The sequence below is a fragment of the Apostichopus japonicus genome, chromosome 5 (assembly GCF_037975245.1).
Source record: "Apostichopus japonicus isolate 1M-3 chromosome 5, ASM3797524v1, whole genome shotgun sequence".
NCBI lineage: Eukaryota > Metazoa > Echinodermata > Holothuroidea > Aspidochirotida > Stichopodidae > Apostichopus > Apostichopus japonicus.
The window spans coordinates 9,909,796-9,923,211 of record NC_092565.1 but is presented as its reverse complement, the minus strand read 5'-3'; the positions used below and the strand labels follow the sequence as shown (position 1 = coordinate 9,923,211).

General features: G+C 37.1%; 1 protein-coding gene across 3 annotated transcripts in view; it reads right to left on the bottom strand.

The window, feature by feature from the left end:
• Window positions 1–545: 545 nt before the first annotated feature.
• The window catches only part of LOC139967583 (uncharacterized), a 30,197-nt gene continuing 17,326 nt past the window's right edge, over window positions 546–13,416 (bottom strand). Inside the window, exons 6-19 of one of the 3 annotated variants that reach the window (XM_071971536.1) lie at window positions 12,804–12,978; window positions 12,198–12,350; window positions 10,180–11,191; window positions 9,640–9,739; window positions 8,789–8,945; window positions 7,933–8,058; window positions 7,645–7,755; window positions 6,741–6,888; window positions 5,909–6,040; window positions 5,198–5,407; window positions 4,832–5,062; window positions 3,977–4,099; window positions 2,892–3,109; window positions 546–1,582 (exon numbers count right to left, since the gene is read on the bottom strand). In XM_071971536.1, coding sequence (XP_071827637.1) covers window positions 1,351–1,582; window positions 2,892–3,109; window positions 3,977–4,099; window positions 4,832–5,062; window positions 5,198–5,407; window positions 5,909–6,040; window positions 6,741–6,888; window positions 7,645–7,755; window positions 7,933–8,058; window positions 8,789–8,945; window positions 9,640–9,739; window positions 10,180–11,191; window positions 12,198–12,350; window positions 12,804–12,978 — 3,128 coding nt within the window. In that variant the 3' untranslated portion in view covers window positions 546–1,350. The remainder of the gene's footprint in view (window positions 1,583–2,891; window positions 3,110–3,976; window positions 4,100–4,831; window positions 5,063–5,197; window positions 5,408–5,908; window positions 6,041–6,740; window positions 6,889–7,644; window positions 7,756–7,932; window positions 8,059–8,788; window positions 8,946–9,639; window positions 9,740–10,179; window positions 11,192–12,197; window positions 12,351–12,803; window positions 12,979–13,416) is intronic. The other 2 variants (XM_071971537.1, XM_071971538.1) reach the window with 2 other exon arrangements.

Genomic DNA, 13,416 nt, shown 5'->3' with positions numbered 1-13,416 from the left:
CGCAGTATTAGGTGACTCTCAAAATCGTAACGAAAATCCTTGTTTTTATTTACAGGTAAGAGGTAAGCAAAGGTTTACTTTTGTTATGTCGAAATGCCCCCTATCTATAGATAGCAGCATTTTGCCAATATTTATTGGCTCGAAATTAATTGTCCTGAGAAATATAAATTTCTGTCAAAGAAGCCTAGAGAAAATCGAAACATTTCAAACACTTCCATTTTTTACCCAAATTCCTCAGTTTATAGAGTCTCATGAAATATTTCGATGGTATTAATTCCATAACAATATAGCAAAGATAATTTACGATCGTTTTAGAGGCTAAAGGTGAAAATAAGCGGTTTTTCAAATTTCCAGGGAAAAATTGAAACTTGGTCAAAGCTGTCACCGGTCGTTTAATCAAACCTTTTAAAACTTTGAAATCACGTATCACTGGCAAGATGCGTCGAGCCCCCTCTTTGAAAACTTCAACCGCTTAGCATGCAATTTCCAAGGAACAATACAAAACTGGAAACCATTTATGAAATAACAAAGGGTTTGATCAAATGTCTTTTTTCCTATTGTTTGATCTTTAATAAATATCATCTGCATTTGAAATTAAATAAATACGATTTCATCTCTCTATCTGTGCTCTGCATTAACTTCCTTCATTTCTATTATTACCACACTAATAAATCATATGCTTGAAGCTACATGATTAAAATTCAATGACAGGGTTTTCTTTAAAAAAAAACAATTCAAACATGTAAAGAATAATCTTTAATAGTAGAACTACAGTACAGATTCTGGCATGGATGAACAGAGCCAGAATCTTTGGTATATGTGCTTGATTATAAAACAGATTATTGTTCACGACTGCCATACCATGAGCTATAACCTAAACCAGAGTCTGTGTTCAAAACTTTAAGTACAAAGTCAAATTCTATGCAATCATCTCAACCGATCATTCTCAAGACCCAAAAAATCAGACAAAGCTCACTTTCTCTTACTGTAAGCCTCTCTTCCTACCTCACCCCTCCTCTCTCCCCCATCTCTGTGACTTCCTTACACCCCATGGAGGGCAAGATTAGGCATTGTGTTAAACTTTTAATAGGGCAGTAGAGGTACAGATAACATGTCATATGATATCATATCTACCCTGTAAGTTCTATTCAGTATAATATACAACTGTACAAATTGAGAAAAATCTCCTCTCCTACACTCCTCCATCTCATCCCCCCACCCCTCCCCCCCCCCCAACAACAAACAAAAGAAAGAATCCACAGAGAAAGGATATTGTGAGTAGCAGAAAGTGGTTTGTAATGTTTTCCCTCCGGTAACCAGTTCTGAGGTCTTTCTGAAGGCAATATCTAATTAATGCAAGTTGGCCTTGACTCTCTGCAGAGCACTCTGTAACTTTTTGGAGCCCTTCTCTGATGAGAACTGGTGGAAGTTGGCATGGTTACTAGCGGCTAAAATGTGGATATCGGAGTTCCTGAATTCTTGGATCCTGGTCTTGAGTAGCCCCTGGAGCACCTCGTCAGAATTTAATGTGTATCTGTGTTCTTGGAATACCCGTACCTGATCCACACATTCTGCAATTGACCTGAGGAAGATATAAAACAAAGTATGATAGATAATGAAAAATTGACTAAATTGGTGGATATCACTGGCAATTCCATATTCAACCAGTGAAAGGGAACTTCAGGTATCTGGAAGTTTATTCTCTTACTTCCATCCACAACTATCGTAGTCAAGGATTGATGAAATTAGTTACAACTTTGAAAGCATTTTCAATGCATTAGGCAAGACAATAATTATTTAACTTGGGAGAATTTTCTGTACTGGAAAAAAAAAGTTGTATAATTTGCTCATGACCAGGAGAGAAATGGTTGTAGTCCTCTTAGATTCAGGAATAAAATATCCAATTATATAATACCATTATTATATAGCTTGCTGAGAATGATGAAAACAAAACATCTTTCACCAACTTATCAATCTCTGTTTTCTATCACCATCTTGTTGATAGACTGGATCAATGCCTAATCAGTAATTTTAGCAAGGGTTTGGGATTGTTTTACAAGGCTAGAGGCATGCATGAGTACACTAGAGTACAAGAAGAATATCCTTAGCATGGGTATGAGTACATTGCTAGAAGCATGAGTACAACAGCATGTGTATACTGAGTACAAGTTAAATCTTGTTCCTATGAGTATGAGATCAAGGCTAGAAGCATGAGTCAGTACACTAGAGTACAAGAAGAATATCCTTAATATGAGTATGAGTTCAAGGCTAGAAGCATGAGTACAACAGCATGTGTATACTGAGTACTGAGTTTAATCTCGTTCGTATTAGTATGAGTTCAAGGCTAGAGTACTGAGTTTAATCTCGTTTGTATTAGTATGAGTTCAAGGCTAGAAGCATGAGTAAGAAGGTGATGTCTGTTTACATACTCACTGTAAGGCTTCTTGCCTGAGCAATGTTCAGGAGAAGGTATTGGAAAATGTCCCTTTTCATACAAAAAGCCATAATTAGAAGACAGTCTACCTTAACAGTTCAATGACAATTACTGCTTCATTAGGGATCCCATAGTTCAAAGTAGGTTTACACTAAATATCATAGCTATGGAAGTGTAATAGTTTTAGGCTAGAGAGTTTTGTTGCAAATAGTAGGATTCTGTGACAAGATTTTAAATACCTGAAAGAAAGACAAGATAGTACATGTGTTGAAATAATGTGTAATGTAATGTGCATCGTAATGTAATGTGCAGACATCATGTGTTGACATGACATAATTTAAGCTGCGAAGGCACTTTCAATTTTTGTAATGAAGGGTAAAGGGTAAGTTGGTAAGAAATCCACCTGTAACAGAACAGCTGCAAGACCATTCTAGATACACTGATATAGAAAACTCACTTTAACTTTGGCCATTTGTACATCCCATTGGCTAATTTGAAACCACCAATTTCCAGCTGCTGAATATGCATAAGCACCAGGTGAACACAGGGCAACGTTGGCAGAGTTTTATGATGATCTCCTCGGATTAAAAAGTCACAGTCGCCTTTGAGGAGAACGCCTGCCGCCTCCAATTCTTCATAGATGGAGACGACTTTGGATGGAATGTTTTTCCAAGCCTGGAAGAGAGGAGGCAATTTTTACGACGATTACTTCAATACTTGGTATTACTGCGGTGCAGAATGATCAATGCTGAAATACTAAAAAAAAATTCCTGATAAAAAAATAACAGATTAAGTTGTAGATCGTGGGCATGGCTTGAAGTTCCAATAAGAAATAGAACGTACTTAAAATATGAAATACAATTATTTTGTACCGTTAATTACAATGCAATCACTTCGGATTGCATGATTACTAAAATGCTAGGGTGCTATACACATTAGATAACCCTTGTTCTGTAGTATCTGTCAACACAATATTTCTGTACCATAAATGTAAATGTTGGGCACCATAAACCATAAACTTGTAATGATGTAACTTCTCCACACCTTCAGTAAATGAAACACTCTTGCACCTTAAATAGTAAATAAAAACGCTCTTGCACCTTAAGTAGTAAATGAAACACTCTTGCACCTTCAATAGTAATTGAATAGCTCTTGCACCTTAAATAGTAAATGAAACACTCTTGCACCTTCAATAGTAAATGAAACACTCTTGCACCTTCAATAGTAAATGAAACACTCTTGCACCTTAAATAGTAATTGAATAGCTCTTGCACCTTAAATAGTAAATGAAACACTCTTGCACCTTCAATAGTAAATGAAACACTGTTGCACCTTAAAGAGTAAATGAAACACTCTTGCACCTTAAAGAGTAAATGAAACCACTCTTGCAACTTAAATACTAAATGCAATGCTCTTGCAATTTAGAACAGTAAATGAATCACTACTTTATCATAAATATTAAATTTAAATGTTTCTGCATTGAAAGCAAGAAACACAAATCTCAAGTCTAAAGAGAGACACCCAAATACTACTACTACTTACTGGAACTTGTCGGACGATGAGATTGTTCAACCCGTCCATCACCTGCATGCAAGTGGCAAAATTTCTCATGTCATAGCAGGATTTAGCGGTATTGATAAATTTACTTATCAGAGCCAATTGAGCCTGTAGAATAAAATACAAGATGACATGAAGGTTAAGTGAAAATAGGAGAAAAATGTATGACAATACCAGCTACCAATCACATAGTGTGGTTTGTTCATTTGTGTTGCACTGCAAACTTCAAACCTGGCAAAGTTTATTCAAAGTCAAATATGTAACTTTAATTTCCATACATATGTAGCTTCTGCAATGCAATTCTGTATTTAACAATACTTTTTACAAAACCATCTGCACAAGTAGCTGAACTAATAATGGTGCTGCCTATCTACCTATCTACCTAAAAGTGGAATGAATCTGGAATTCACTTTGATAACCCTCTAATGAGATTCACATACCATCCACATTTTAAAAACACAGTACAGTACAATACACCAATTCTGAAGTCTTAAATATAGTAGCGAAAAAGTAGCGTCATATATATCTACATGAAGCATAGACAATAGCATATTGATTATATGAATACAATGAAAACTCAACTATTTACATCATGGCTTGTATATTTACATCACCACCTATATATTGACCTTTGACCTATACATAAATCATGAACACCACCTGTATGCATCTGGGCACCTATTGGTATGATTCCATAGTCCATCATAAGGATGTACTGTGCCATGTAGCACTCATTCGTGCTCCTGGAACATTAAAGACCTGTAATGTGTGCCATAATCGATGGCAAACAGTCAGAATTTTCCATAAAATATGATGGCAGTCATGAGATTTACTTCCTACCTTCGGGGAACTGCACGACAGGACTTCAGCTGATACCCAGTGACTGAGGTTCCTTGAGTAATCCAGCAATTCAGAAATACCCCCATCGGTTATACTCTCCGAGAAGAGACTGGTAGAATCGATGTTCTCTAGGTTGACTGACTTATTAGATGCCTCTGTCATTGTCTGTACTCCAATACCTTTGTGCCTCGAGTTCAAGTAATAGACGGGGTGAACTTGCAGGAAGATACTCTGATCATAAATAAAAAATGTGGAAATTAAACAACCTTCAAGTATAATTTAAATTATAAAAAAATTAAATTATAATATAGGAACCCAAAATATGAACCCTACTGTGCAGGTTTTTCAATACCATTTTGTGCTTACCTGCTGAATAAGTGTCAACTGTTCTGCTAGACCGTTCGATGTATGTTCACTGAGTGAGAAGCCATCCTTATTCAACGCCATGACAGGTAAATAGGCGCTGTCCTGGTTCTTCGACGACCTCTTGGAGAAGCAAGCTATAATTCCTCCGACACTGAGTTTATCTTTAGTTTCCTTGCGGGAAAGCCATGGACTAGTAGAGGCGAGATTCTGCTGAAAAGAGAACCATTCAAAGTTAACATCTTTTGACAGTTTCATAAATCAGAAATTTAGCTAACCAAAATCGAATTAATGCACCTGGCAACAGAGCGTATGACATCATGATATCAATACAACTTACATCAACAGCAGGTTGGTAACCATGACACCCACCATAGAACAACAGACAACTGACAACGAACAGGCCAAGTACAGTAACAATTTAACTGACCTACACATTAAAATTTCACCTCGCTTTCTGGGAAGACTCAGTAGGAGAATGACAAATGTGATCTTGTTTTGGAACAATCATCAACAACGGAACATTCAAGGAAACAGAATTACAATCATCTGGTGACAACAGTTTTGTTCTAACAATTTCCTTACCGTTTTACAGTATAGTTTGATGTCATATATCATGCTTGTTAGGTAGGTCTCCAGGCCAAACACAACAGAATATTATGGTACAATGTTCACAAATTCACACACATGTATTATTAAATCTGCTTCACTAACCTGTCTCGGTAGATTCCCTGGCCAATCTTCTTCACTTTTATCTGCAGTTTTAACAGACACTACATCTTCTTGTTTCTCTTTCCTATCAATTAGTTGTAAAAGACCCTGTCCCTGCTGGTTAACATCGACCAACTGGAATAGAAGAGAAGGAAAAGAAATGTTTATTCTAAAACTTAGTCCAAACAGGTGTTTGTAAGACTCAAAAGAATTCACTTCACTATTAAACATTATTTGATTAGTAGGTTACCCCTTTCCTGTCACACTGTCAAAAACAACAGTTCCAGCCATAAAAGTATTTTCATCAATCTTGTAACCTTTGCACTCTGTAACTAAGAAACTCAACCACTATGATACACTATACATTGTGTGAATGGATTCTTTAGAGGACACAGTAAACGTTAATGTGGGACTCAGATGGGGGGGGGGGCTCAGATGATAAACAGACAATGATGCCTACACTCTCAGCCTAGATTAATTTTTCTTTCAGTAAGTTTGAAATATTGCCTGCAATTACACAATGCAACGGATTTTTCAAAATGTTTGATTTCTGTCATAAGCAATCAGGGAATTATATAAAAGAAGGCCCAAAAGCAATGACGCCCGGGTATTTATTTGTTCAGCGCATCAAGATGTTTTTAATGTTTTTTGTGCTTTATAAGAACTGTATATTTATTACAATTACTATTATTATTACAAGCCGTTTGTGTAACTTGACACAGAGACATGATTAGGTTCTTAAATAATATGTTAAGGATACCAAAGAATTTAAATTAATATTGTGCTTCTCTTGGGGGTTTGGTTTTTGGGGTTTAATTTCCAAACAAGTCACTACCTTATTAGATATAAATGATATCACTTCAGCCAGAAGCTCTGGGTCCTGTCTGAAGTCCACCTCAAAGAATCCCTCCAGCCAGACGTGAAAGATATCGATGGTGCGCCGGGTTATCTGAGTTCGACAATCCTCGAGGCCATTCGGTAGGCTGAAATGGGACGGATCAATTAATCAATCACTGAAATCAATAACGGACAATGGCTAGAGGCCGTAAGTAACTCCACAACATTCCTTGATATATGCAAGCAGCAACAGTCAATGTAGGATATACTCATTAAACAGATTCTAGTTAAAACCACATTAGACATCACAATACCTCATAGACAAAAAAACTTACAGACAATCAATTCACACACAGTTCACAGTTTTGTTATGGTATGTTGGTGGTCTCTGAATTGGTCATACCACGATGAAAGGAAACATCACTCACAAACAGTGTGATGATTACTGTAACCAGTTGATTGAGTTTTGTAACTTTTGGGTTTAAACTAAAATTTACAGTTTGCATTGTAAACATACTTATATTATGTTTACAATTTTCTGCCTAGTAATGTTATTATGTTATGTAAACAGAGAATTACACAACCATAAGTTTTCCCCTACAGTACTATCTCATGAGTTTTTTTAACAATGCATTTTTAAGCTTCCATTAAAGAAAATGTGTCTTTGAAACTTTCTATTATGAAACAAGTCGATTCTGTACTGAATTTGCCAAATTGTCAACTTTCAAATCTTTTTGTTGCCTTTTTCTTTTTGCACTAAGAAAGCCACCCCCCCCCCACCCCTTCCTCCCCCAAATAAAAATAAAATATAGAACACCAAACTGCGTTTATCTAAGTCCATAATACCAAAATACCATACTGATACTAATGTATGAATGTGTGTTGAACATAGACACTCTTACCATTCTGCGGCTTGGAATTTGTCCATGATGAAAGTAAATAATTTCTGTCTTTTGCTGAGGTAGCGGAATATGTAGAGGAAATGATAAAGGTAACCTTCCATCACAGCACGTCTACAAAAATAAGTAAATAAATATTATAAATAAGAATGTAGGAGAAGTCTTATTAAGATTTAAGACAATTCTATTAATTTACACATTTTTATGATTTTACTTTTCTATGGATTTTTTAATGCAATACTACTCTGAAAACGTTTAAAACATGATACAACACAAATGTAAAACACATACTTGGCAAAGAGGTAAGCAAAGAGACCCTGAGGATCTCCGGCCTGGAGTAGAGACGTTCCTCCCCTGCTTGTTTTCATCTGTAACATTGGGTTATCTGAGTGGGGCTGAAGATGCATTGGTTTTTGGCTGTGAATAGATTGGGTAAAGCGACAACCAAAAAATTAGGTATTGAACAAGACACTCATACCAGGACACAGGATACAACACACCATGATAATCATGCTGTGAACTTAGGAGGTCAAAGGTCAAAGTTTGATCAACAAGACATGCTACTTCCAGGCAGAACAAAATAGTTGTAATTTTTTATGTTTATTTCAAATTAAATTCCATAACATGTCAACAATGTAGTGCCTGGGTTTCACAAGTGAGGTTTTGTTTCGAAAAAGTTAGAAATAATGCCAAAAAGGTTCCATTGGTATCCCCAAAAGGTCTGATTATACATGTTTGCATTAAACCTATAAATAAATCAAAGTATTTGCATCTTTAGTATACAAAGGAAATAATAAGGTGAGATACAAAAAGGTAAAACAAAAATATAATGGTTTAGTTTAATGCATTAAATCCTATACTAAAATAGTGCCAACTCTACCTAATGGAATGTGAATTTAACATATGACAATTACTCTAGCAAATTTTTATTTTTATGCAAATTTGAAGAAAAATTAGAGAGCGGATGCAAATTTGTTATTGTGTATGTATGACATCACAACTGTTTGCTTCAAGGCCACTTTTGGTACAAAACATGTCAAACTCAAGTGTTGTTATAGATCTCCAGATGGGTATATAGGAATTGATTGCAAATGTCACCTGTATCAACCCCTTTAAGCCTGATTAACCAAATACGGAAGGTTTTTACCTGATAGCAAAAGAATGAAGGAGGCTGTGATCTAAACCCCATTGTTCAGCAAAGGCTAGCTCAAGGTAACATCTGACTGAGTCAAGGAAAGTCATCTTGGAATTCATTTCTTCCAGCTGCTCCCGAACTTTGGACAACTTGTTCTTTGTCTCTGCACCTACCACATCAATGAACATAAAAATGGGAAAGAGTAGACATTGATGGGTGATACAAATAAATCTGCAATACATATATATATATATATATTTATATATATATATATAAATATATATATATATATATAAATTTATATATAACAAAGATTCAATACCTACCCTATGATCACTATGTGGGTTTATCCTCATACCTACCCTATGATCCCTATGTGGGTTTATCCTCATACCTACCCTATGATCCCTATGTGGGTTTATCCCCATACCTACCCTATGATCACTATGTGGGTTTATCCTCATACCTACCCTATGATCCCTGTGTGGGTTTATCCTCATACCTACCCTATGATCACTATGTGGGTTTATCCTCTACCTACCCTATGATCACTACATGGGATTATCCTCATACCTCCCCTATGATCACTACATGGGTTTATCCTCATACCTACCCTATGATCACTGTGGGTTTATCCTCATACCTACCCTATGATCACTACATGGGTTTATCCACATACCTACCCTATGATCACTATGTGGGTTTATCCTCGTACCTACCCTATGATCACTACATGGGTTTATCCTCATACCTACCCTATGATCATTATGTGGGTTTATCCTCATACCTACCCCATGATCATTATGTGGGTTTATCCTCATACCTCCCCTAGGATCATTATGTGGGTTTATCCTCATACCTACCTTTATTATTATTATTATTCTGACTCTCCAGGAGTTTCTGATAAAATCGTTCTGTTTTCCCTCTCATCTTCCTCTCCACTGAGATTTGTTGTTCAACTTCCTATCAGAGACAAAAATAGAAAGGAACAAATTGTTATCTCACATCCAACTGCAAATATATATGTTTGTTTGTAGAAATAATAATTGTGACTGAGGTACATACAGCAGTTCTCACTGGTTTCAGTGAATTAACATTTCTTCAACGACTACCAAACCTGGTTTATTCAGTGTTTGAAGACGTACAGAGTATAGGCCAGCTTTGAAATGACTTAAGAGCCAAACCACGACGAGATAACTGACCCGACAAAATCATGTCTTAATTCTTTCCCTGCTTTATTCAGCTGCCTTTTCATTCAAGCTGACATCCCAATTAAGCTGCTTGTTTTCAATATAGAGGACTGACTGCAAGCACACATGGGCTCCTTTTACACATGGAATCATCGGCTGACCGTTGACATTCTACATAGACCTGAAACAATGAACATGGGAACCGAATCTTACCGTAATCTTCCTCTCAACGTTTTTCCCTTCCAGTCTTCTGCTGTACTCAATAACATCTCGCTGGAATGAGTCCTCTCCATACATCAAGGCCTGCTGCAGTTTCTGGTTTCCTCCATGGCCCTGACTGCCGAGTGACCTACAGGAGGAGGAGGGGCCTTGATTCGAGGAGCTTCCGGACGAGAAGCTGGTCAAAGAAGCGTTACTGCTGCTTCTGGTTATTGCACTGTCTAACAACTGTCGGATATGAAACGCCGTCGGAGTTGAGGATACTTCGGATATATCTGAATCAGCTTTTTGAGGAGACTGGAGGTAAGACGACTCGGAGAGGCTCAAAGAGTTGTTCAGACTCTGGAGAGAACCAAACAGGGAGGATGACGACCTTTGACTCATGCGTGCACTGAGCAGAGGGGAAGCCCCTTCATTCACCAAAGTGGAGCATTTCTGCACACCTATCAAAGAACCCCTTTCATCAAGACTATTGTTTGGCGTTTTATTACAAGTGTCCCCATCTTCTGATTTTAAGCTTGTTATTTCTGAGTGATTGGATTTTCTGGGGCTGGTGTCTATTACTTGGCGAGTTTTGTTATCGGAGGCGGAATCAGTCCTCTCCAGGTGATGGGAATCACCTGAATTATTTGACTTGGATGACACTGAGCTGTTTTTCTCATCTTTCTGGGGGTCATTTCTTAATTCCTCCTTTTGTTGTTCTGGTTCTATTATTTTATCTTCCTGTACATGGTTATCTGATCTCCTCTGCTTACTGGATGATTTACTCTTACTGCTGCTAGATTTCTTATCATCTTTGATACAGTTAGGTGAAGCATGTGACTGCTTGTTTTCACCATCTTTTGAACTCTTTTTCGGAGAAGATGAACTGGTCCTCCTCGGAGATGAGTGAGAAAGGGTATCTGTTTCATCGTGCTTATGAGACTTTGTAACTCCATTTGGTGTCTTTTTCTGTTGAGAATTTGTGTTTGGTTTTCTTTCTGTGGAAGAGGAGGACTGGTCACTCCTGGTGAGAAATGGAAAATGAAAACAATTGTTGAGAGGTTTGCTGGTAGATAGCCATATGAGACAGATATCTATTAGGGTACTTCAGCTTATTTACCTTGCCGTTTCTGAAGTGAGGCAGTCGTGGAGAAAGAGTGAACAGACCAGAGTTAAGAACAGCAGGATTTGTGATCCTAAAACATCTTGGCAACTTCTGAAATGCCTATTTTGAAAATTTAAACCATCAATTCAAGTCATTGAAATTTTTTTCTCATGATGAGCGGCCTCCAGATTGCATGATGTCGAGGTCAAAGAATATTCATTACATCATTTTGATTCATAAGTGCTGGCTTTTGAAATTTCAGTAGCTCAAATTCCGATTCAGTGATGCAAAGATAGATTGCAACTCTCACTGAAGTCAATCTTGTCATGTTTCTTGTATTTTTAATATTCTCGTCCTTGTTTTGTAAGGCCACCAACACTTTTTTTTTTTGAGATTGAAAGAAGGGAATGCAGAGAGCTGTTTCTTTTGTCCTTACCAAACCATCATGTGTTACGTCACATGAAGAATGAAGGAAATTAGACATAAACATCCAAGGTTTGCCAACGATGAAAGGAATACATTACATTCATTTTTAGTAAAAAAATGGCTGCATTGGACTAAATGGTTAATGAATTCTTAAAATTTACCAGGTTTGGCTATTAATAAGCCACAACATTACCTGTCTCCACACAACAATAGCACACTCACTGTACCATATCTAGAGTGAACTGATAACCAGTTTAGCCTTAACGGCAGTTCACTTCCTGTCAAATGGCCGGCCTTTTTCCTTCTACCACCCACCTTGATATTCTACCTCCAAAACTTGATAATTAGGAGGTTCGGGACACTGATAGTCTCCACATAAATCTCTTGAGGGGCATCTATCTCTTTATTTGAAAGTAATACAAGGCATGGTCACAGTCACAAAAATGTCTTTAAACTCCACAAAAAATCTAACTTTAAGGAAATCAAAATGGTTTCCTACCGAGCTGTGTGACTCTTCTCGCTGTCCAAAGCATTTTCTTTGTCATTTGATGTTCGTATCTCTGCAGAAGTCTTTTCTGTCACGGACGCAGCCAGACTTTTCTTACTCTTTACGTGTGACTTCTTTAGAGAATGTTTCGTCTCTCTCTTTGGACTGAAAAAGAAAAAGTAACGGCAAAGTTCTAAAGTAATATTATAGATGAGTCATTCATAAATACAGCCATCCAAATTTGCCTCTCCTACCATGCACAAAATCAACAGGGGGCACAGTCAAATCTAGTTCTGCTGAACTTGTTGTTGAAACGAAGTTAAAAGAAAATGTTTTGCTCAAGTTATTTGAATTTTGTACGAACATTAACAATAAGGCCTGGGCTAAGGAGTAAAGGTCTTCAACAATTTAGCCTTAAAGGAGCATTCCAGACTACTTAACTGAAGTTCATGCTGAATATCTTGAAAACCAGAATAGTGATAGAAACAATACCATCACTCATATTTATCTTTTTTTCTTGGGCAATACGATAACGAGACTAAATTCATACTTTTACCTAAATAAATTCAGGATATCAGATCATTAGGCTTTTCTTCAGAGCCTGACAACATGTCTTACCTGTCTGAGAGGTCATTGGACAATTTGAGGTTCGGCTTGTCCACCTTCTTGCAGTTGATTTCTTCGTACAGGCTTTCGAGCAGTTCCTCCTCCCAGTAGAGATCGCAATACTTCTCGGTGACAGCGCTCGAGAAGGTCGACCAACTAAGATGGGCTAGAGCAGTGATGTACTCCGCTGAAACATGCAAGAAGAACATCCAAAGTCAAACCTGATAGTCAGAATACTTTCTTTCTTGTTTATTTTCATTCCATTAGTGAAGGTACATACTTGCAATGTGAGTACAATGTCCTGAGTACCAGTATGAGTACACAGCCATATGTATAGATAATTGTACTCAATATTATGTATGAGTACAGACTCAAGTACTACAAGTCCCACTGGTACAGTAGCTAATCGTTTCACTCTTCCATAAATAAACACCTATTTTAAAATATCTCATGCAAGGTCACATAAATCCATCTATTCAAGAATCCTCCAACATGCTGAAAATGACTGTCTGGTGTTGGTAGGTGTGCATATCACTACATGTGAAACACTTCTCCAGTGCTAAAAATTGAAATGGTAATTCTTGGAGTCTGTAAGAGGTTTCTTGTATGCCTTCTGAATCTTTCG